We start from the raw sequence: 23,557 nt of genomic DNA, 5'->3' as shown, positions 1-23,557 counted from the left end.
AAAATATTAATAAGTAAAACAGTTCGATTAAGCATTTATTCAACGTAATTACATAATTTTGAATTAAATAATTATAATTATTATTACTATTAAACTAGTACATCCATATCATTTAAATTTATTATTATTAAACTCTCTAGATACATTTACGGTCATTGAAAACTATTACAATATTTATTAAAATAGTAATGCATCTTCATTAATAAAAGATAGTTATTAATTTTATTATTTTTTAATATTTAGTATCAAATATTTTAGTGTAAATATATTATTTTGGAGTTAAACATTTTATTTTTGTATAATTAATTGAGTTAAAATTTTGGTTATTTATATAATCTAATTGTATTTAAGTGATGTACTCGTATTTACCTATTTAAAATAATAAGAAAATAAAATTTTAGAATTTTGCTTTGCATCTATAATTTCATTCTAATCTAAACGACTGAGTCAAAATTCAAACTGAAAAAAATTCACAGCTACCCTTTTTAAAATAAACGCAGGTCGAAATGAAACTCACAATTCCAGAACAAATCCAAGCAGACTTTAATACTCTTATTTTGTGATTAAAAAATTTTAAATTTTCAGCCAAAAAGGCCATCTCTATACGGAAACACAACATATTTGCAGTATGGATATATGTATGTTAAGAAACAAGGTATCATGCTTATATAAGTTAATGGAACACATTTTAACATATTATTTGAATCCGATCACCTACATTCCACCTCTTTAAATGAGATTATACAGTTAGGAAATTGATAAAATAAGCGAATTATTGTAAATTTAAGAGTCGAAGACTGCTTATGCAGGAACCACGTTATCTTACTTAAAGAGGGTGGAGAGTAGAGCAACCAACAGAACTCATACAAGGGTTATAGTTGCAACTCCTGAACAAGATCCGATATGATGCGTAAACATGTTAACCTACGCTGAGATTTTTTTCCCCTTTCTGCTCTCTGCTGAAGAGTGTACAAATACTAATTGCTATTCAGTAGCATGAAGAACCCTCAATTTGAGCCTCTCCAAAATTTGCAAGCCCAGGATCTGTGAGGGAGGGAACATATATGAAAAGACTTGTATGTCGCCCAAAAAATTACTTGAATGCAGTCGCCAATATATTTTTTAATGAGATTTTTAGGCGACTAATACCCTGCCAAGCCACCCACCTCAGGAAAATTTGTCAGACCCGCGGGTGTATTTGAGAAATCCAATACGAACAAAAAACATTGTAATCGTATCACGCAGCATCACCAATGGAAACACAACCAAGTGAAAAAACACACAAACAAAGAAGACACTATCAAGAAACATGCTTTGACACGCCAATGAAGGAGCAAGATTCGGCGACCACACACCAAACCAGACAAGACCAGTTCCAACCAACGCTGTAGAAACATACACGCATCAACGTTGAAAACCTCATGAGATTTTACTCCTCTTCAGATTCGGATTCTGCATTCTGAAGCCACTCAATAAAAGGCTTTATGTTCTTCCAAATAGGAGACTTCTTGTTATCCCCAATCACACCACCCTTGAACCACTTCATGATATAATCTTCTTCTAATATGTCTGCGTCATAAAGAACCTTTAAAACCAGGGGCACTTCTTTGACAGCATCAGCACTTGCATCCCTGCAGAATGACTCAATGGATTTCAACAACTGCATCTGGGACTCATCCTCTTGCATGGCAGCTTCTAGGTAGGTTCTCTTCTTCTCCACATCCTTGCCAAAACCTTTCCCAACACCCTGAAATAGAGCATGAAATAGCGCATTCATAAGATCCTGTGGGTCTGCAGACAAGGATCCCAGGAAGGACTTCAGTTGACCAGGCGTGGACCCTTTCTTCAGGTTAACCTTAATCTCTGAAATAATTGTTTCAACAGAGAGATCATTGGTTCCACCATTCGCCTCCTTGGTTTGATGAGTCGCCTTTTTGCCTGGCTTTAGTTTCTTTTCTTCAGGTTCATCAGTGGAAAGCATCACCATCTCAGCAGTAACAGTATTAAGCTGCTCCTGGATGCGCCTTTGCACAGCCTCCCGGGATGTGTCTGTCTGCCACTGGACACCATCATCCTCCTCCTCATCGATCATTTCATTCTCATCAGCTTGACTTCCAGAAGGAGATTTGCGATCTTCATCAGATCCAGTAGATCTCTTCTTTGAAGCCTTTGCAACTGGCGCCTCCTTAGAAGTCTTCTTTTTTCCCTCTTTCTTTAGTTTCTTCTGTTCTTCATCAGCAACTTCTCCCCCCTTCAACCGCTCCTTCTCAGCTCTCCTCAATGCCTTCTTGTCTTTACCTCCCTTCTTCTGCTCAGGAGGATTTTTAAGAATGAAGGTTGTAAGCTTATCCCTCATATCGACATCAGAGACAAAACCACATGCAGCACACTTAAGGGTAATCATCTGAGTTTTGGTGATTACAATTTCAGTTTCAGGATTACCGCATCCATAGCATTGAACATACTTCTTGATGAAGTTCTCAAGGAGTGCCGCCAATTTGGCAGTGTCATGAGCCCCATTGACTAGGGAAACTCCATTCTTCTCATCAAACTTGGACTGTGCACCAAGTTCACAACTAAAGAATTTTGTAGTGTATGAAGCAGGTCTGGCCAATGCCTTTGCTATGTCAACCATGTTAACCACATTGGTCTTGATACCATTGCCACGACCTTCAATTTTGGTTATCATTCTAGGCATCTTATATCTATAGAAGGCATCATCTTTATTTCCAGAGCCTATGTTCTGCAAAGCCATCTTGCTCTTAAACCACCAAGATCTCGATATAGAGACACTAAATACAAATCACATGCAGCACAAACTGGTAGCACACAACAAGGGAATAACAGTGTTGCCTGTAGATACTTGATGTCCTTCAACAAGAAAAGGCTGCAACCACCCAAGATGTTCAGTAAAATCCCGATATGGTTCAAGATGCATGAAGCTACCTACAACACCTTTCAAAGAGGGCCAGTATTTTTTTCCAGAAGGACAGTACTCTCCAAGCAACCCAATTGATACCAAATAGAAGGAATCTTGTTCAGACATCAAAGCTTCAACCTTCACACCTTCCACGTTGGCAACTTCTGCAAATATAAAATTTACCTGAACAGAGCAGCATCAAAGGAAAATTACGAGAGGTAACCCGTATAAAGAGGAAAATGCACATCAAATTTTAATATAATTTTTTCTATTGATCTAAATATCAGCAGGGACAATGATACAACAAAAGCAGAACAACCAATTAAAGAGGTCCACAATCAGGAAAACAGTACCTGCTCATGTAAACTCCGTAAAACATTTCTTCCCCCCACTGAAGCCCCCAAAACTAAAAAATAACAACCCAAAAAAAAAAAACTTAAAGAAAAGAAGCACTTTAGAGACTTCAAATCCACAACTAGGGAGTTAAAAACAGATTAAACAGGTTTTCATTCTTTAATGCAATGTGTTACCCATATTGAGATGAAAACTAATCAAAATAAATACAGAAGTTTAGCAATAAAAAATAAAAAGCATGGGCCACACAACATGGATAAAAGGAACTAAGGCCAAAACATACTTAAAACCATTAGAAGTAAATTTTAGGATTGTCCGCTCTTGACAAATAATTTGTCACAAAACTATGAGATCGGTTCTAAATCAGATAGATGCATCCTTAGTGATCCTTGAGAGAGCAAAACATTGTTTCAAGAGGTATAAAGTTAACACAGCATGAGAATATTCTACTCATAAATGAGTGTTCTGTTCATCCGCAGAGCACAATTATGATAAAAAAATCAACTTCCAGCAAAGAATTATTCGGTAAAAACTAAGCAAGAAGTAAATGTAGAATCAGAACCTTGAAAACATCAGAAGTAATTTTTCTCAAGAGTAAATTAGTCAAAAGAAATCTGAATATGATGACAGCCGATTATCCTTAACTATTTTAAAATTCTGTATGCATGGTAATTCTTTAACCATCCTAAATAGCAACAAATGGAATCTGAACCACGGAAAACAGAATATAGGATACTCCTTATGCAAATAACATGTGCTTTTCATACATAAAAAAATAAAAATCTAAATACACCACCGAAATTGATTTCCAGGAACGAATAGTAAAGACATAGTTTAATCTAAGTCTCGTTCCACCATTGTACAGAAACACTCGCAACAGCTATATTTCTTACACAGGACCTGTAACAGAACAATAATCTGCTGATAGCACTTCAACGCAAAGTTTAAAGGCAACTAGCCAAATTCACTCAATAAAATATTAAATACAAGAAACTAGATTCGATGAAAAAATCTTTAATATCTTTTAATCCTAGGCAGAGGTTCCAAATATATATTCCAAAACAAATTAAGAAACAAAGGAACTCAAATCGAAACGAAGAAGCAGGGAGAGCTCATGAAACCTAAAAATAAAAGAAGGAAAACCATTTGCCTCCTACCACCGACGCACTTGAAGAATATGATCACAGATCGTAATCCATCAAAACGCCATAACATATCAATCAGGGAACCAGCTGCAAATTATCTCTAACGTTCAATAAAAAAAAAAAAAAAACAGGAATAAGAAAAAGAAATCGGAAAAAAACAGAATGCTCACAACATCGAAAAGCCTAAATATATTTCCTTTCACATCGAGGAATGATAAAGAACCGCAGAAAAAAATCAGTTAAATCATATCATTCCCTAACTATTCATCCAGATTAAAAGATAAACTACAATCCGCAATTTGAAGACGACACGCACCATAATCACACAATTGAATCGAAAATATAACATTCACATTGCCGACAACAGAACAGATTCAACACTAAAAACAAAGAAAAAAAAAAACAAGAACAGAAGTGATGAAACCAAGAGCGAGGACTTACCTAAAAGATAGCAGAGAAACTCAGACGAATCCTCGCCTCACCTTTGCGATCGCGGGAGAGGAAGGAAGCTTACGCCTTATTTATAGGTGTGCGGGGATCTAACAAACCCTATGTTAGAAGGATACTGTCAAAGAGAGTTACTTAAATACCCTTAAAGCTTTTGGGTTTTCACCTCCACACCTCTTTTCGCTTTTTTTTTTGTTAGGCAGTGGAGAAGTCATGCATGATGCATGCGCGGATGCGCTCGTTCTCCCTCGACGAAATTGTTTTTCACCAGAAAAAAAAAAGTGGACCGTGATTTGATCGACGATTGGATCGAAAAGAAACGAGGCCACACGGGACTTTTCCCCCACTGGCGCGTGTGGGTCACCAGAAATGCGATTTGAGTAATTTGTAGAACTCGCTAGATAAAAACTGAGAGGCGGTGGTGTTTTCTTTGCCCGATTAAACGACAAAGCATCATGACGCACACGGTTCGTCGAGGCGATCCGCAGGGGTAATTGTGTAAATGCATGTGAGGTACTTGTGACGCGTGGAAGTACATGGGAGCTGTAGCGTACCGATGATCGAGACCGTCACTGTGAATAAGTCCGAAAAAACGGTTCAAGATCCAGAATTGGAGTGAAGAGAAAATTTTAATTTACTTTTATCATTAACAAATGGGGCATTTCCTGTAATTCTAGTTACGATAGATTAATCATCATCCTTAGTCCTAACCCAGCCATGCCGGCAAAGTTAGTATTTATTTATTATTATTATTTTTTTGCCGTGCCTAACCGTTCATTTATTTGGAACCCGCACAAATGAACGGACCTGATTCCATCAAATAATTGGACAAAACCAGACCCCACGCTGTCTCAAATTTCAACATTGAAATCCTTGTCACAGGATCGTGATTCCTCCAAAGAAAATTCGCGATCAGATCGTAATTTTAATATTTGTCACGCTGGCCTCATAGAAATTCAGGTTTTTTTCGCTTGCTGGACGAATGTCCTCTTTCTTGTCTCAATCATCGACAGATTGACTCAACCACGAGTAGGTGCTGAAATTTATAATTTTTTCCATTTTTTACACCTGTAAGCCACAAAAGCCGCCTCTTCTGAAAGCTACTTAAAATCAGATCGACGGGGCCTCGTTCATGCATTATCGGCGTTTGATTGATTCTTCTGGTCTTTATTTTATGTCTGATGCTCTGTCTCTTGCTGATGCTTCAATCGCTTTAACCATTCTTTCCTTCGAAGAGCAGTAAAGGAGAAGGTGGCACCTTCTCTCGCAATTATTCTTAATATAAGTTAGGAGACCTCGTTCGAATTAAAGATCGCGCCATGGCTTCTTCTCTACCGTCTTGCTTCCCTCTCTGCAAGTGCGCTAAACCTTCTTTTTCCCGTAAAGTTTCTCTCTCTGGGCGAGTTCGAGCCCAGAGCTTTGAAGACAGTGGTAAAGGGATAAATACCATTCCTTCTGGCAAATTAACCAACGCTATTTCGATCGTTACAACCCAGAGGAAGTGCCTAGATTATAATTGAACTCATTTCTGTTGTGCTTGGTTTGACAGGTAAATCAACGGATATTGTGGATTCAAGTATGAGCGTTTTGAGGAAGAGAATTGAGCAGCTAAAGATGCTGGAAAAGCTGCGGAGAAGCTGCGGAGGTGAAGCAGGCTGGTATTATCCATCCGGCTACGACATTAATCTCAAAAGGAAACAGACAGCATCGGAGTCCATGGAGATCATAATTTTAATGGCGAGGACTTTCGGGTTAACTCTTCTTAGTGGGACTCTTTGCCTCTGTCTCGTCTCCCTTTTACTCCATTTAAACCATTAAGGAGAAGCTTGAACCCCTAAGCCACCAGCATCGGAATTTTGGTGGCGACTTGATCGGCGAGAGCGGTTGAGCATCGATATATTCAGAGAGAATTAAGCTGGAGACTGAATCAGAAGAAGACCACCATTTGCTGGCTTCAAGACCGCGTGAAGAGGATCCTTCTAGGGAGGTGCCAGCCTGAGTGCAGCAAAAAAATTTTGGTAAGGAAACTTCTGCCCATATAATATTGTCAAGAGGGCCAGTTTTTGGTGATCAGAAAGAGGAAAAAAGTACTTTTGTGTACTACAAGAGCTGCAAGCCTGCAACTTGCAATATGAAAGGAAAATCGCTTTGACAAACGGCAACTATAATGTTTTATATTCTTGTTACTTTAATTAGAGTATGCTACACGTACTATTTAATATTAGAACAGTAGAAAACTAGTTTTTTGTGCATCGGATGTATATATTATTTGATTCAACGTTTTCTGAAGAAATTCGTCATGGTAAAGAGTGAAAGCCAGAGGGGGGTTGAACTCTATCTTTGCCAATGGATGAAAGCAAAGGATTGTAAGAGAAGGAAAACAGATGATCAGTGATTTTTGTTTTTTTTTTCTAGATTCAGTGGATACAAGCATCAGCTAAATAAAGACAAAAATTGAAGCGATCCTTATAAATGCAGAACGAACTCTGAAAGTACTTTTTGTGGTACATGGGAAAAGGGGTTAGACTGTCCACGGTTCTGACCTGATCCGGATTCGTATGCACCCCCGTAAGGTTTGGAGCAGACGAACACGGAGAGGACGGCGAGATTTCCATTTCAGAAGTTCGCCATTGCGACGTTGAGACGCGCTGTGGGTTCGGTGGGATCACCTTTAGCGTCTTTGCCACGACTGATTGAATGTTGGAAAGGTCGGCAACTGGACAAAGCATCACCGCCTTCTCCACCAGTCTCAATCGTCCATCAAGGCGGCAAATCCGGCTATGGAAACCTGTCGTCGGTGTCAGAGAAGCAGAATACGATGCAAATATCTGACAACTGCAAATAAACAACAAGAAAATGGTGGCATGGCGGAGATTGATCCAGTGAGGACGAAGGGAAGGAGCTTTAAGCCCTCACCTGAGAAAAGCCCACATAGAGAATACGCTTTGGAGTTTTCCCTGAAACGAATCTCAACGTGACGGGGAGATCCTGGGCCACGATTTCATCGAAACTCCATTCCCAGAAATTCCCCACAGCAGCACATGGAGAGTTTGAAAACCTGAAGTGGATTTAAAAAGGCGCCAAAATGTTTTAGCGAGAAATACGGCAGTGTTTTGAGGAAGAGCAGAAGTTTTAGGATTCACCTACTGAGACGGCGAGTCAACAAGATGCCAGAAGGAGAAATCGGAAGAGCCAGAGTGGCCGATCCAGACATCGTAACCCGCTTCCCCTAAAATGAAGCCGAGCGATACTTCGGCGCCTTCATCACCCAAACGTCGCCTCCTTGCCTCAAGTAAGAAGTGTCAGATCGACAACAAGATCGGAAGAAGGTTTCAGTACGGATCTTCAAGAAGACAATAAAAACCTGCATTATCCCAAGGTGAAGCTGAAGGTTTAAGTGAGTGAACGAGATTGGAGACCGAACACTATTTATAAGCCAAGCTTCCATCTCGGCTTCCTATAACTTTCCGATGACTGGAACGTGGGTCATCACTTCAGAAACAGAAGTTGTTCAACGTTCTCCTTTAGAGCAGTTAGACCAACGCTTCCGAAACTGGAAGGAAGATGGACCAACCCGAACGGAAACGAAGCAGCAGTTAACAGTTCTGCCATTTCCTGCCGTTAGTGTTTACCGCCAAGATTCGTTGGAGTAAAAGAACGAAACGATTGTTCGTGCTTACATGCAAAATCGAAACAATTTCAGAAAAAGGAGAATCGAAAGAAGGGAAGATCTGCAGGATGAGAGAAATGAACCAAACATGAAACTCTGTGCAGCAAAATCCCTTTCCGAGCACGAAGGTCTGGCAAATTCCGTCGCCGAGTACACTGAGGTAGGTTACTGAGGCTGTCATCGTGATGAGAAGGCAGTCACGAAGAGATGTGACCTATTTCGCCAATGAAAATAGCATCATTCTGAGTTTTGAGAGGAGAAGGAGAGACTCGAGACTGGGTTTGGAACGTTAAGGCGGAGTTTCGATCAAAGCCGCAGATTCATAGTTCAGGAGCGGTATTAACTAATGACGACAAGCTATATAAGCTCGCGTAAACTAGGCTTAGCGATGGCAGTTTGCTGTTAACTACTCAGGATTCTTTTTTTCTTCAGTTATCTTGCCTTAATAATCACTGATAACTACATGTAATTTGTAATTTTTTTCGGACGTGAATTTGTGAGCTAAAATCGTGCTCCGGAGTAAATCCAATCGTCATGGAATAACCTGGGTGCTATGGCTCAGAAGGGGGCCTCTAGGTCCCAGAAATTCTGAGTCAGATCACCTAGTTCAATCTGAATTTACCATAACTTATTTAGAACTTGGTATGAATGATGTTGGTAGCACGTATAAAGGTTTGATAGTGCAAAATTTAAAGCAATTGATTCTAATAAGCTGCATGCCTCAAAACTTAAATTATCCAATCAATTCGGATGACTTTGTTGATAGCTTAAGCATATAAGAATTATAGTCTAATTTGCATACAAATATTTGAAAGCTAATATGCTCTGAAAGCAAATAATGTTAAGTTCCTAATACTTATCTTGAATGTGGGTTCACAATAACCAGATTAGTAAGGCCTTCGAGCTGGGGTGATTCATGAAAGGAAAATGAGATGCAACAGTTAGTAATCCCAAGAAGAGAGTTTAATGTAACATTTGTAAACCACTACAGCAACCCCCTTGCATAATGTAGACACATTTAATTTACTTACAAGATGCTCGAGGGCCAGCGAGTTCAAACAATAATTAGCTAATCTCCAAGCCCAATACCAAGATTTCAAAACAGAAACAACCAGCAGAAACTACCAATAAGTTCCAACCTTTCCAAATTTCAGACTACGGCTGCTTTCTGAATCAACCACAATCGCTTAGGGTGTTGTACCGTACAGGGTAATTAGAGAGTCGTGTCTTCAATTTCGTATGAATGCTACTGTGGCAACACGGGAACCTACCAAACCTCCAAACATGAAAGTAGGATAGGATCGGACATGATCCAGGTAACGGAATGGTGGTGGCTCTCTCTGTGTTTCAACATCTCCACTAGAGGTCTCCGAGTCCAGTGCACCAAGTTTCCTCTGGTTGAAGTTGTCCACCTCCTGAACCAATTCATCTTTTGTGCTATTGCACGATGTAATGACCTAGACCAGGACCAACAAGTAGTAAGTATGACAGATTATACAACACACCTTCCAACTAATTTATGAAGGCTACGATGCTAACCAGTACACCGCCTGGTGCAAGCAGCCTTGAGACAGACTCCCAATACATGATCCTGAGTAAAACGATGAAATGTAATTAGAAATAAAAATAAGGGACCGAACCAGTACAAACATGGTGCCAAATTCTGTAGGCAAAACTGCAATGGTTAGATTTTATTCCACTCATATATGCAACTCTGTATATTACCGCTCAAAATCAAATGATTCTTATCCAACCACAACAAATTTCCAATTACCTCTTAAGAGCCCCATCTGGATGTAGCCCAATAGCATCTAAAGTGCCTTTATCCACAACAAGTTGGAATTGTCGCTCCAGTTTGGTTTCTAGGATATCATCAACCTACAATCATGGCAATATGATTCATGACATCAAATTAAAAAAAAAAAAAAACAGAAAGAGGGAGACGTATGACATCTGAATTTGCTGTATTAGAAGGAACCACGTTTTTTAAACAAAAATAAAAAAACATTACATGAGAATGTATTTGGAATACTTTTTCTAAATATTGTTTTAACAGACCTAAGGTTCACCACTTGTAAGACTTGCAACCTAAGCCAAACATTAGGAAACCATCAAGAGTGATAGAAAAAGAAATTTTAGATCTATGAGTGATAGAAAATCTCTAAGGCCCTATTAGTGCCTTTTCCAAGAAACGCTGGAAAGGCATTTCTAGTAGAAATACATTTCCAGAATACCATTAGTGCCTCATGTCTCCTGAAAACATTTTTCTAGCTGGAAATTCTTACCAGGAAAATCATATATAATTTTCCAGGTAAGATTTTACAGCCAATCTTGGCTGGAAAACCATATGGAATTTTTTTAATAAGTATTTGATAATTAATGTTGTAATACTTTCAGCACAAGGCAATTTTTTTATGACAATTTTATATTTGACATTTTATTTTACTGAAAATTTATTGGTTAAGTATGGTAATGTATGGGATTGATTATTAATTTTTTATTTATTTCCCTGGAAAAAAGGCACTAATAGCTCCATTTAATTTTCTTTGAAAATTTCTAAATTTTTTTATGTAATTTCCTAATAAGGCACTAATAATATTGTATCTGAAGGTTTCTTTGAAATGTGTATCCTAGGAAAAACATTTCTAACTTTTCTTGGGATATAAATTTTCAACAAGGGGCACTAACACATAGAAAAAAAATGTCATAGAATTTGGCACATCCAATCTAAAATCAAGAAAATAAAAATTAGCAGTATAAAAAACTCTTTTTTTGAGGAAATTTTTAATAATTTCTTATTCGAACCCAAATTAAAAAATTAGAAAACATAAAATTTGAAAATATTCAATGAAAGTCAGATTTTCCTAGGACAAATGCTTCATTTTACATCAAGAATGATAGAGTAGATACAAATAAAACTTGTTTTCTGTCACTGAGAAACCATTTTGCAACTATAACAAACAACAGATTCTAAAAAACCAAAACTGCAAAATTTTTAGAAGCTTACCAAAAAGTTGATATTCATGAAACCACCACGAATAGCCAGATTTCGTGCAAGATCAATTGCTGCTTCACTGTAATCAGTTCCAGTCATATCACAAAACTTAAATAGGAAATACCTTAGGTCAGTTTATTTCCCAATAATTTACTAAGTATAGGCAGCTATAGCACATGTTACAACAGAAAGCAAGCAAGCAAGCAACAACTATTGGACTTTAGTTGGAAAAATTTAACCACTGATAAGTAAAGATAATTCTCACCATTGATGAACTTCAAAAAACAAAGTTACAGTTAAAATTTTAACAGGACAGGTAATGCATTTAGCACCAACACATCCACATTAAAGATACCAATTGGAAGTATTTAGTCTTTTATGCATATAAATCCCATCCTACACAACAAAAAAGCTACCATATAAAAAACTGAAAACCACGTCTGGAAACCAAAATCCATTCTTGAATATTCTTATTTGAAGAACAAGTTGAACTGTTATATCACCACAGTCAATTCATTTGAATCAAGACGGGGGAAAGTGATATATCAAGTAACAGTGCAGTACATATAACCACAGTCAGTGACTCAACCAAAGCTGAAAGTAGAGCCACTCTTGAGGGAGCTAAGTTCTTTACTAAAAGATTTTCCAGCCTCATCATCAATAAGGGGGACTCAGCAAATGTTCTATTTAGGATGGAGAAAGGTTGATTCCACCCTGGAGGATTGATCACTTATTTGATAATGTCAGAGCCCTTGTCACTTCCAGATAAGTGGAATGGAGTCAGATCCCAAGATCGGCCGACATTCTTGCAGACAGCCTAGCAAAAGGAGTTACCAGGTAGTACTTTACTGCTGAGACTTCTCTTCCTTAGTAATTCTGGGAATGTTTTTCTCCCATGTATTCCTACGTACCTATGTACTGTCAACATATTTACTAGCATATTATCAATAAAAGTTCTCACCATGTTCAAAAAATAATAAAATACTATCACAGTTGGGATAATTAAGGCAAAAATATACAAAGCAAAAAACCCAAAACACAGTAAATCGTTTGTTCAACATTGCTTACTCTTAGTTGTTAAACAATTTTTTATCTCACTTCTTTTCTAAAAAGAACAACAAACTGACTACTTATCAAGGAAATAAGCTTTTCTCTGAAAGTTTAGAAGAGAATCGTTCGGAAACAACTTATCATGACAAATACTATAAGATTGAGCCCATGATCTTGATTTATAGACACCAAAAATATTCTATTTTATAGGAAAGATTTAAAACTCCTAATTTTTTTTTAAATAGAAAACTCCCAACGTTAAAACACCACCACAAGTAAATATGGCATATGTAATACTCCAGATCCAAACAAGAAATGTGCATACAATACAAGTTCACCTATCCCAAAAGAAATAATAACCACTAGCTAATTCTATTAAATTACTTCAGACAAGCTTGTGAATCAGTCAAAGATTATGTAATACTTAAAGTTTGATAACTACCCTTCTTTTGCAAGTTCCTGGAGAAGCAGACCATTGCCAGTGCCAACATCAAGTACACTCCAGCTAGACAACCATTTGTTGACCTCTTCAACTGACTCACATTTGGAACTGGCTTCATCAGCAAGATTCAGTGTATAACCTTTGGAAATATTGATACACAAATTTTTGGTCCAATTGACAACAACCTCCATTACTTCAGATCCAAACCTGAGGGAAGCGGAACATGTTTAAGTTAGTTCTGTGTTTTAGAAGAATAGAATGTCCATGAAACAAAATATGGTAGTTGATCTCACATTTAAGAACAATGTCAAATTACTAAAAAACTGAGAAATGGGAGTTCGGTGTTTCAAAAAAAAAAACTAGAATGGTGATAACTGGAATTACACCTTGCCATTAGGACTTGATCCTGAAAAAAACCAGATACCTGTTTCAATTGCGTTCACTCACTCTTCGTATTCAACTCTGTGTGTGTGGGGAAGGAGGAAGGGGGGGGGGGGGGGGAAGAGGAGGAGGATCCAAGAATGTTCGGTTGAACTTAGTCTGTCAGATAACTTACATTTGATGATAGCTCTCAAAGTATTCACTTAAGCATCTATTTAATAGATGAGATACAAAAAATAAGACCATGAATAACCCTAAACAAACAGCCATTCAAGACAGAATCATCTCAGTTTTATTTTCCATCAATGCAAACACAACAACAAGCCGGGTGAACTTAAGAATCAAACACTTTTAACACTAGCAATAAGCCTTTTCACTTCACTGCAACCTGGAAATAGTAACACCTACATTATAGCCACTTTCTAGCAACTTGAGGCGTAATTCACCCCCAAACCCATCCTCATTGTGCTTCACAAGATAACTATTTGTATATCTCACTCTAGAATCCACTGGCATAGGAATCAAGAACCATGCCAAAAGAAACATCAATGTAATTCCACCATGCCATTCAAATTTTCTTTATAGTATTCCAGTGTTCCTTTGAGGCTACTCTCTTGTCTTGATCCACAAAACTTTTTTTCAGTGCAATCCCTTCACAACTTCACTAAATCAATTAAAAATAAAAAATAAAAATAAACCATAAAATTAACTCTGAAAGTGCAAAAAAGACAAGAGCAACCAAGACAGTAGTGCATCTATTGGACATGGTATAACTAATACAAATGAGAAACTAAGAACAAAATTAGAGTTTCACTATACTAAATAAATGACAACAACCATACTTCTAGATACTTCTGCCCAGAACCCAAAAAAATGAGCAAACAAAACCACCAGTTGACATCATACAGTCAGCTTTCCTCTGTTCCAGTTACTTTTGATGCTTACCAAATTTCACCCGCATGACCATGTTCATGAAAATTTGCCAGTTCATCTGCATACGCAGCATCCCAATAGCTTTGTAAGCCTAACACAGAGGGCTCAACTTCATCATCTGCCTCATCCTTGTCAGAACTGCATCAGTAAAACATCTCACACAATTATTACAACAAAAGTGCAAAAGTGTGAGTGAACTGCAAATTCATCAGAGACCAACTATAACCATCTCTAGTTGTTGAGAGTAATGATTATATAGTAAATAAAAGCAATGGTAACGTAAGCAATTATCGAGCTGTTTCAACTTGGAAACTTGCTGATCTATATTAAATGGAGCATTTCAATTAGCACAACATCCAACACGGTAACTAAATATTTTCCATAGTGCCATAAGCAGAAGGCTACTATCAGCTTATCTTGACGTAATGCTGACAGCACTCATCCCAGATATTCATTTATCCGTGTCCCATCAACCGGTCTTACAACTAAAAATTTGTCAATTTCCATCATAGTCCGTACCTATTAGACGATAAAAATTGACAATGAATAACCTCATGTCAGATTCGCCAACAAATCAACTTTGGTAAATTGACAGAGAACTAGATGACCTGGAAAAATAAATAACCTTAAGAATTATAACAAAGTTTGACTACCTTCTCTATTATTACTTACAGCGGTAGATTGTTTTAGCTTATCTCAAACTCGTGCCTATAACTACATTCACCGTTTTCTATGCCACCAAGGTAATCAATCAAATTGCGGGAACTCAACCATGAACCCGCAACAATATTAGCCAAATAGAATTAAAATTAAATGAAACCACGCACAGCTACGTCATAAATAAGTAGGCAAGCTACTCTGATCCCTTACTTTCTTTCACATGGACAAAATTAAACTGCAATTGTATGAGTTAAGAAAGCAACTGGCGCCTTGGGGAATTTTGAAAACGACAATGGTGAATACATTACCATAGTGATGACATTTCAAATTCATTGGCATCGGCTAAACCATTGAAATTTTTTACCTAAATGATTAGACCAATAAAGGATGACGTAATGCACCTGTAATCAGACGCAGTGCGGAAGTTTCCAACGGAGAGCACCTCAGAAGCATCAACGTGTCTCTGGTCGTCGTCCAACGTGCTTCCATAATCACTCCTAATGGACCAGGAGTCGGCAGCGACAGAGCGGTCGTCGTCGGAGATCAGGTCGGCGGTGGTAGGAGCCCTAGGCTGCAACAGATCGGAATCTTCCGGCGGCCATCGAATTGCGGCCATTTAAGATTAGAAGCTATGAGTGGACCACAAACAAGAAAATAGAAACCCTAGAGATGGACGGGAAAGAATCTTAACAGACGCAATCGACTTATCATGACATCACAGAGAAGGCAGGAGATCGCGGATTTATAGGATTTGAATGGCCTGGTTTTCTCTTTCTGTGCTCAACGGCGGGATCAAAATAGACGACAACTCTCAACTCTCCTCCACTCTCTGCGCACTCACTTCCACTCTCGAGTCTCGAGTATCCGAGGCGCTGTTGCACCGCTGCGAGGCGCGGATCCGAACCACGCCTCTCAAAAGTTATCTACGCCGTCCGAGAAAACTGATAATTATGAGATCAGCCACATAACCTGGTGCGTCTGCGAAGGGGCTTCCAGGAACACTTTCATTCCGATACTTCCCTTAATCGTAATAGAAACAGGGGCGGGCGTGACACCCTAGAACATAGTTGATTGGTGCGTCGGATGTTCAAATCTGTGATATAGTAAGAGATCTCAGAAATCTAATAGGGGAAGAAGAGGGTTGACGAAAATCATGATTAGGCGGGTATTTTAATCAGACTCAATTCAAGAAATCTGGTTCCTGCCCATATTTTCATGATTTTGTTGTTTTAATGGGTGTAACATGCCTAAGCTAGAACAATTAGGGTTAATATATAAGTTACAATCTAGAATATACTATTAATGATAATAAATATTAGGCTAAAGATAGGAATTTGATTAATCAAACTTAAGTTTGAAAGTAGTTGAAGCAATGTTGTTTACACACCTAAAATAATTGAATTTAAACTATTCTTGTTGATAAATTAAATACCCGATTTAAATTAAAGAAATTGGCATCAAGTAATCAGATTTCAAATAACTAAATTTTATAATTATCTTCAAATAATTAATATTTAAATATCAAAATTAATTAATGAAAAGTTACTAATTAAGCAATAAGGTTGTCCACTAGATACTAATTAGAGGGTTATTTTTGGAAAAAACTTGATCTTACTAGACTCCTAAGGTTTTTTTCCTTTTAAATAGTATGTTGTTCAAATAAATTTATTGTTGACCGTAGGTTAACTCCCATGATGTTTATTTATGGTAACAAAACTATAACTTATCTAACAACTTGAAAATCTAAGTATTTAAGATACTTCACCTTGAAAATTCAAGTAAAATGCATATCAAGGTTTAAAGTTTTAAGCCAAACTCAATACCTCAAGCACAATTTAATAACGTCTCTTGAAAAAAACCTCCAACAAAGAAAAAGAAAATGAGAAGACTAAAATTAAAGGGCAATAGTCAAATATCCAAACTAAGTCATTTTGTGAGAAAGCATTCTAAACTCCATTTTCCATAGGTACATATGTAAAATTGGAGCTTTATGTCATAATTTACACTTAGATAGGTTTGAGATCATCATAAACAATATTTAGAACTTGCTTGAGCACTTAGAGAAGAGTATTATCATGCTTTAAAAGTCAACATGCTTGAACTAGTATTTAAATGATTGATCAACCATTGATAAGGGTTGATTGTATAAAACTATGCAGGCCAGAAATATAAAGTATGATCGATCATTCAAAGCATTTCTATTTCATGCTATGACGCGTGATCAAGCATCTCTGCCCAAGCAAGCAGATATCTCATAGAATGATCGATCATCCCACTTGATTAATCGACTAGCCAAAAACTTGTCAATAAGGGACATAAGACATGATCAATCGTAGGAAAACACATTGATCGATCATATTTGTATTACATTATCAAAGGGAATTTCGATTGATTGATCATCTACTAATAATTTTCGATCAACTTACCTTTTCTGGACCAACAATAACATATTGGATCAGTCCATCAATCAATAAGTCAATGTCTAACAGAAAAGTAGTTGTTATGATTGATTGAAGTATCAAATCCCTTTTTAGTGATTTATTAATCAAAGTATTGATTTTTGCAAACAAACAAGTAATAACTAGTTTGAGTTGGATAAACTATAAATACCTTACCAAACCATTCGTAGAGAAGAATATAAGCATTAATTGGCAAATACTAAAGTCATTATTTTCTATTTCGCAAATTTCACTTAAAAGGTATTTTAGAGTGAAAGAGAGAGTCTCACACATTGAAAAATCTCCTTTCTCCATCCATCATTGCATTTATATAATCCAAGCTCTTTGATCATCTTACATCATTTTACAAAGGAGGAATAAGTTTGAATCTCTCAAGAAGAATCATTGTCCAGGTTGTAATATTTATCTTTCTTTTACTTGTATTTGTGAAAGGTATAATTAGAGTTAGAATATAGTAGCAATCTCTTTGGGAGATTAGATTTGTACGAATCGTGTATTGAGATACACATGGCCAAAGAGAGTCGAAATCTCTTTTGTAATTCCAGCTATTAAAACTTTTGAGAATAGTGATTTTGTTCCAAGTAAGGGTTATTGGGTTGTGACTACCACTTTGGGGACATCGATAACAAAAAATCTATTTGTCCATGTGGTGTGTATGTGTTATATTTGATCTTAAATTATATTTTATACATGAATTTTTAGTTATACTCGCTTTTAACTTGATAATCTCAATTTAACCCCTCTTGATAAACCACACAAGCTAACATTTATCTTAAAATTTTTTAATATATTTTTTAATTTATATATTAGATAAGTTGGGAATGAATTGTTTGACATTTAATAAAATTTATCGTAGTCCTAGACTTCTATTTGTGTGTAATAAATGCATGTGGGCAAGAGTTAGTACGATGGAACTGTAAATTGCCGGTGTCAAATGGTCGTTGTGCAAAACATTGATTAATAATCTGAAACATCTGCTCGAAGATTAACATTTTAAATGGGTTTAAACCAGTAAAACTAAAATTATATCCCAATTACATATCAATGAGTGGAATTTCATGGAGAAGAGGGAGCCAGGAAGGAGGAGCTGCTCCCACCCCATTTTCCGTAATGGTTGCCCTCTTTGCCAGTCCGTAGAAAACTAAACGGGCATGGGAAAAAGTGAGCGAAAAGGCAGGGTTCTCCCCCTCGGATCAAAAACATCTGAAATTTCCTGAATCAAATCGAGGCATCTTCCTACTTTCTGGCATTAATTCGACATTATTTAGTGTCACGGGATCGCCGCAGTTCTTTTAAATCGGATCCAAGTCTCGATGGACTGATCCAGGCGCAGAAGAAAATCAAATCAAATCAAAGAAGATTTCAATCACGTAGCTGATAGGGATAAAAGGAGAGTTGTATCAATTCAGGCAACATTCCGGGATTCGATCTCAGAGATGATTTCATTTGCTTTCGATCTAATTCTAATTTTCTTTTCTGGGTTCTATTTATTTTCTGGATTTTTTCAATTAAATAATCTGAAACAAAAGATTTATGAGAAAGTTTGTGTGTTGACGTAAAATTGTAATCAAAAGAAAGTAAATTAATAGAATGCGAATCATAAAACTTGTATTATACAAAAGAAATAAAAATCAAATTTATATCAATTATGGGTGAATCGATCTCAAATACAGGAATCACCCACATCCAGGATTCAAAGCTGTAACAAAATAAATTGGATAATAAGACTTCTTTTACATTTCTGCATTTTGAAGACGAGAAGAAGAAAGAGGAAGAAAGAAGATGAGGATAAGAAAAAACGAAAACCTTGTCATCTTGAAAAAACGTTTTCTTCTACGATGGTCTCCAACATGGGCTTTCTTGACCTACACAAGCTCAACCGTGCCTTGAATTCGATCACCGAATCATCCTCTAAATCGTCGAAATTCAATCTCGGTGCTTCGTTTTGCGGTCGAGAAAATCCCTCCGTGGCTGCGACCAGGTGCGGCGCCTCTCCGACCTCCGGCAAGATCCTAGCCTTTCCAGCGGAGGCGCGCCTGGCAGCCGAATTGGCGGTGATCAACAAAGCACCCAAGTCGGCTGCGGTGACGACCGAGTTAACTCTCCTCATCGGGAACATAACGTAGACGTTACCGATCTCCAGGTCCTCGTCGGCTGACAAGGGAGCGAACCTGCATCCAACCTTCAACGATCGGGAATTCACCAAGAAATGGTTGGGCGTCTCGAACATGAGCTCGGCAGCGTTGATGGGGCAGTCGAATTGACGGATGTCGCCGTCAGGGGTGATGACCTTGGCGCCCTTGGACTGGCGGCCGGTGGCGGTGTTGAGGGTGCAAGAGAGGTAGTTGCCCATTGTTCACGAGTCGTTCGGGGTTATGGCGTCAGGAATGAAGGAAACAGGGATTTCGTTTTGAAGCTTTGGACGGGAAGGGAGGAGAGGGGGTGACGGGTTTAAATAAAGGAAGGAGAGAAACGGAAGATAAAGTCACCGGCGATGGGCGAAGTGGTGTTCAGGTTGACAACCGGGCTGACTCCGCGATTCCGCGTGAGCCAGCCAAAAAATTGAAAACTTAAAATAAAAATAAAGAGGAAAACCGGGAATAACCCAGCCCGGCACTTTGAACACATGACCCGGCGGTGAACTGGAACGCGTGGGACCCACACGTGCTTGGTCCTATCTTTCTTATGTCGAAATGTCGATCACACTTGGAAGTGGAACGCTTCTCCTTCCGTTTACTTTTTCTCGTACAAGTATCGCGATTCGCGAAACCGGGTCTGCTGGTGGGCCCTGACCGAGTAAAGCGAGTGAAAAGACATCAATTACTTTCACTCCGTCGATCTAACCGATTATCCTCCTTCTCGGGCTTAGGATAAGAACTTGACGCCATCTTAAGGAGCTGATGTGTTGAATTACTGTTACATGATAAGCGACCCAGGACCGTCCATCTTGACTAGCGTATCGTACTCCTTATCGTACCGTCTCGTGCCGCGAGAACCGGAACATCGAATTGACATGTTACGTAGTGCTGAGCAGCTCATCATTCCAAGCTGAGTCACGCGACCAGAATATACTTTTTTGTTTCTTTTTAAATAAAAATTTCCGTAATTAACTAATAAATAATCTAATCGACGCCGGTGCTTTCCGTTTCTTTCTTGCACTCTTCCGCGTCTTCAGTGACTCGTATAGTCATGTTCTTCTCCGCCAAAAGCCCCTTTCCTTCTTCTTTCCACACAATCTTTAACCCATCTCTAGCACGTGAAACGATATTGTGAGACGCAAGTTTACTTAACATGGATTTCAATCCGAAGGGGTCTGAGGTGCATTTCATGGTACCGCATCGTTAGCACATTGTTAATAATAATCAATTTAGCGCCTTACTCGTTAAACCCAGTTGTTTAAACCTTACTCTAATGTTTAAACAGTACAAGATTTCTTCTGACTATTTCATAGAATATGAGATGGGGAATGTTATCAGCAACTATAATTATCTAACAGTTCAAGTATGATTGAGAGGTAATTAATGATTATTAGGATTAATACTAAACCGAATGATGGAAGAGGTTGATGCTTGATAGAACTCATGAGGTGGTTGAAATGGGAGATTGATGTTGATGGATAATTGATTCAACACAAGTTAGGCAAAGATTAAACTAGAAGATAAGCATTTGGGCTATCATAAATCATTATTACCAACGCACTTTAACCGCCCACTCGCCCGACATCTTTAATCATCATTCGTCACCCTTAAGTTTAGCCTAACGCAAAGTTGACTAAAATGGACGGTTGAAACTGATATTACAGACGTTTTGGATCTCTACCGATGGTAAAGGTCCATTTCGTTGGTCTGTTTTCCTTAACGAATTAACGTGTTTATGGAAAAAAACCTAACCCCATTTACGTAATTAAGTGGAGGGACTCCCAGGAATTTCTGCTGCGAGTAACTAGCTTAGAGAGTATTATGGAATGAAACCGGGTCAACTGAGTTGAACCGAGTCAAAATTGCCACCCTTCTGGACTCTTAGATTCTAAAAAATAATTTAGAGGAATGATGAGTCAGAATAATTCGGAAAATCCTAAGTTAGCTGTTGAAGTCTTCACGCATTTCTTTCGACAAACAATAACTGTCAAAAGGACCTTTTGCAAGTTGGGTTGCGAGCCGATAGATAAAGACCAAACAAAGTGGACCCACGGGACACATCTTTTGCTTGGTCAATTCCACTTTTGCAAGAAGATGAAAGGCACAAGACAGCCCCTTAATATATATATATATAAAATTTTTTTTTATAAATTTTAAAAATCATCTTAGATGATTCTGGTGGAGAGACCACATTCGTCCCAAAATTACCGTCAGTTAATGGATTTAGTGGTTAGTATTTAACGTATTTAAACATCAATGCCGTCATTAGCTTCAGTAGCTTGAATATTTCTGTTTCACGAGGAAGCTTCTGCCACGCTGAATCCTCCAAGCTGTCCCAGTTTCTAGCTATCGAATTGAAGTATCAACTGTAGCGTTCTTTGAACAGCTTCGGACAATTATTCGAAGTATATAAACCAACATTTATTGAACTGATAATCTGTTACTGGAAAGATAGTTTGTAATTCGCGAACTGCTTACTGGAATTAGATTATGATGCCAACTGGAAAAAAAAAACATACATAACTAAGTTGAATTTCTCACTCAGATCCTGGATGGAGTCTCCAAAATCGTATCCAATGCCGGTTGCCACGATCTCTGCCTCGCAAATCTTTCCGTTGATTCTTCGGTCCTTGCAGGCTTTGCTTCTGATGGAGATAAGCAAAACTCGCCGAAGACGGGGAAGATCTTCGCGATGTTGGTAGAAGCTCCGTTCTTCAAAGAGGCCTTGTGTGAGAGGTGGCTCTTTTCCTCGCTCGTCAGCACTGAGAAGAGCATGTCCATCGGTAAGAGCAAGTAGAGTCGCCGGGGCTCGAGATCTTCGTCTGCAGTCAGGCAGGGCACTCGATGTCCCACTTTGAGATTGTTGGAGTCGCAAACAAAGTGCCTGGGGTTTTCCAGCATCAGCTCTGCGGCTTTGAGTGGTCTTCTGTACTCTTCAACTCTGCCATCACGGAACCCGACTCTGATCGTTCTGGTTGAAGCTAGACACGGAGAACAAGAAGCAGAGTTCCCCATGAGAGAGAAACGGCGAGATTGTTCAGTGAAGAGAAAAGGGTAGGACTATACTAGTCGAGAACTCAGTGCGAGGAACTATGCATGAAGATTAGTGGAAAAGAAAGATACAGAGAAGGAAGAAAGGAAATGGGTAGCCTAGTATGTGATTATTGATGGATGTGTGAGTTCAAAATTGACAAGAAACCATGAATGGGCACTGAAGAATCGCGAATTTATGGATCGTAAGGAGGTGAAAGGACAAGAGGAGTGGTTGGCGGCTGGTCCCTGTCCTCCTGAATTAATTTAACCTGTGCGCACATGGTTAGGCATGGAAGAGAGCTGAGAGCTAACTCCAAGACAGATCCCCACAAATGATTAGACATGGAAGAGGCGTTTCTACAAACATTTTATTCGTCTTAGCGGGTCACCAACTCCTGCAACTGTTCAATGCCTCGGACAACCTAGTCTTTTCGAGCTTCACGAACAACAAACAGGGATCCGCAGAAACAGAGGGCGATACCTCAATCCTTTGCATGGTTAAATCCCCCGCTTTTTGCGGCTGTGAGTCTTTCAAAGGAGTTAAATCAGTACAGGCTACAGCTTAAGTTCTTTCACATTACTGGGAGCGAGGGGATCTGTTCATCATCTCAGGTTCATTTGGTAGCTAAGGAGGTCCACCAAAAAGCAAAGCACGAAGATTCTCAACCGGTCGGGGCCAAGGTGCAAGATATTGCCTGTTACATGAGGTTGTACCTAACGATTCAGGTTGCTAAACATATGGGAATTGAAAACGAATAACAGAAGAAAGGAGTAGAAAGCTTCTAAAGCCACCATCTTATCAAAGTGGTAGTTAGGCTGTCCTCTTTTGACAACAAGCCATTGCTGCCGCCTTGTCCTTGCATAACGTTAAGTTTTCATCTTCGCTTTGCTTGACATAGCAGGACATGAGTACGCCAGCACAAGCCAGTC

At 38.4% G+C, this 23,557-nt stretch overlaps 4 protein-coding genes across 7 annotated transcripts; all 4 read right to left on the bottom strand.

Annotated features, from left to right (window-relative positions):
• Positions 1-1,270: 1,270 nt before the first annotated feature.
• Positions 1,271-4,906, bottom strand: LOC137941422 (eukaryotic translation initiation factor 5-like). 3 transcript variants are annotated; one of them, XM_068786826.1, is made up of 3 exons: positions 4,861-4,906; positions 2,956-3,103; positions 1,271-2,887 (listed from the first exon to the last, which is right to left on the bottom strand). In XM_068786826.1, the coding sequence occupies exon 3, from the start codon at positions 2,753-2,755 to the stop codon at positions 1,430-1,432; it is 1,326 nt and encodes a 441-aa protein (XP_068642927.1). In that variant the 5' UTR covers positions 2,756-2,887; positions 2,956-3,103; positions 4,861-4,906; the 3' UTR covers positions 1,271-1,429. The 3 variants fall into 3 exon arrangements, with proteins under 3 accessions (XP_068642927.1, XP_068642926.1, XP_068642925.1); XM_068786825.1 differs by adding an exon at positions 3,274-3,326 and having other exon boundaries at positions 1,271-3,103; positions 4,861-4,885; XM_068786824.1 differs by having other exon boundaries at positions 1,271-3,103.
• A 4,517-nt stretch (positions 4,907-9,423) lies between these two features.
• LOC137942005 (uncharacterized) lies at positions 9,424-16,216 on the bottom strand. Of its 2 annotated transcripts, none has more exons than XM_068787664.1 (7): positions 15,399-16,216; positions 14,350-14,475; positions 13,024-13,230; positions 11,544-11,640; positions 10,311-10,414; positions 10,076-10,127; positions 9,424-9,993 (listed from the first exon to the last, which is right to left on the bottom strand). In XM_068787664.1, exons 1-7 carry the CDS (start codon positions 15,611-15,613, stop codon positions 9,766-9,768), a joined length of 1,029 nt encoding a protein of 342 aa, XP_068643765.1. In that variant the 5' UTR covers positions 15,614-16,216; the 3' UTR covers positions 9,424-9,765. The 2 variants fall into 2 exon arrangements, with proteins under 2 accessions (XP_068643765.1, XP_068643766.1); XM_068787665.1 differs by having other exon boundaries at positions 11,544-11,610.
• A 3,050-nt stretch (positions 16,217-19,266) lies between these two features.
• Positions 19,267-19,809, bottom strand: LOC137940876 (uncharacterized). Its single transcript, XM_068785995.1, has one exon. It carries the CDS (start codon positions 19,807-19,809, stop codon positions 19,267-19,269), a length of 543 nt encoding a protein of 180 aa, XP_068642096.1.
• Positions 19,810-22,135: 2,326 nt separating this feature from the next.
• LOC137940875 (uncharacterized) lies at positions 22,136-22,609 on the bottom strand. The gene has a single exon (XM_068785994.1). It carries the CDS (start codon positions 22,607-22,609, stop codon positions 22,136-22,138), a length of 474 nt encoding a protein of 157 aa, XP_068642095.1.
• Between the last annotated feature and the right edge of the window lie 948 nt (positions 22,610-23,557).

Source organism: Aristolochia californica, unplaced genomic scaffold (assembly GCF_029961685.1).
Source record: "Aristolochia californica isolate CCGP_79_NKW_82.1479 unplaced genomic scaffold, dmAriCali1.0.hap1 SCAF_9, whole genome shotgun sequence".
NCBI classification, from domain to species: Eukaryota; Viridiplantae; Streptophyta; class Magnoliopsida; order Piperales; family Aristolochiaceae; genus Aristolochia; species Aristolochia californica.
Note: the sequence above shows the minus strand (reverse complement) of the source record. Positions and strands in the feature narration are given on the sequence as shown.

Bases quoted from the DNA above. Each gene is read 5' to 3' on its own strand.
- LOC137941422 (XM_068786824.1), bottom strand. From the start codon at position 2,755: ATGGCTTTGCAGAACATAGGCTCTGGAAATAAAGATGATGCCTTCTAT.
- LOC137942005 (XM_068787664.1), bottom strand. From the start codon at position 15,613: ATGGCCGCAATTCGATGGCCGCCGGAAGATTCCGATCTGTTGCAGCCT. The intron at 10,128-10,310 runs GTAATTGGAAAT...CGTTTTACTCAG, and splicing joins CCAGATGGGGCTCTTAAGAG to GATCATGTATTGGGAGTCTG. The intron at 9,994-10,075 runs GTTAGCATCGTA...GTCCTGGTCTAG, and splicing joins TTGCACCAGGCGGTGTACTG to GTCATTACATCGTGCAATAG.
- LOC137940876 (XM_068785995.1), bottom strand. From the start codon at position 19,809: ATGGGCAACTACCTCTCTTGCACCCTCAACACCGCCACCGGCCGCCAG.
- LOC137940875 (XM_068785994.1), bottom strand. From the start codon at position 22,609: ATGGGGAACTCTGCTTCTTGTTCTCCGTGTCTAGCTTCAACCAGAACG.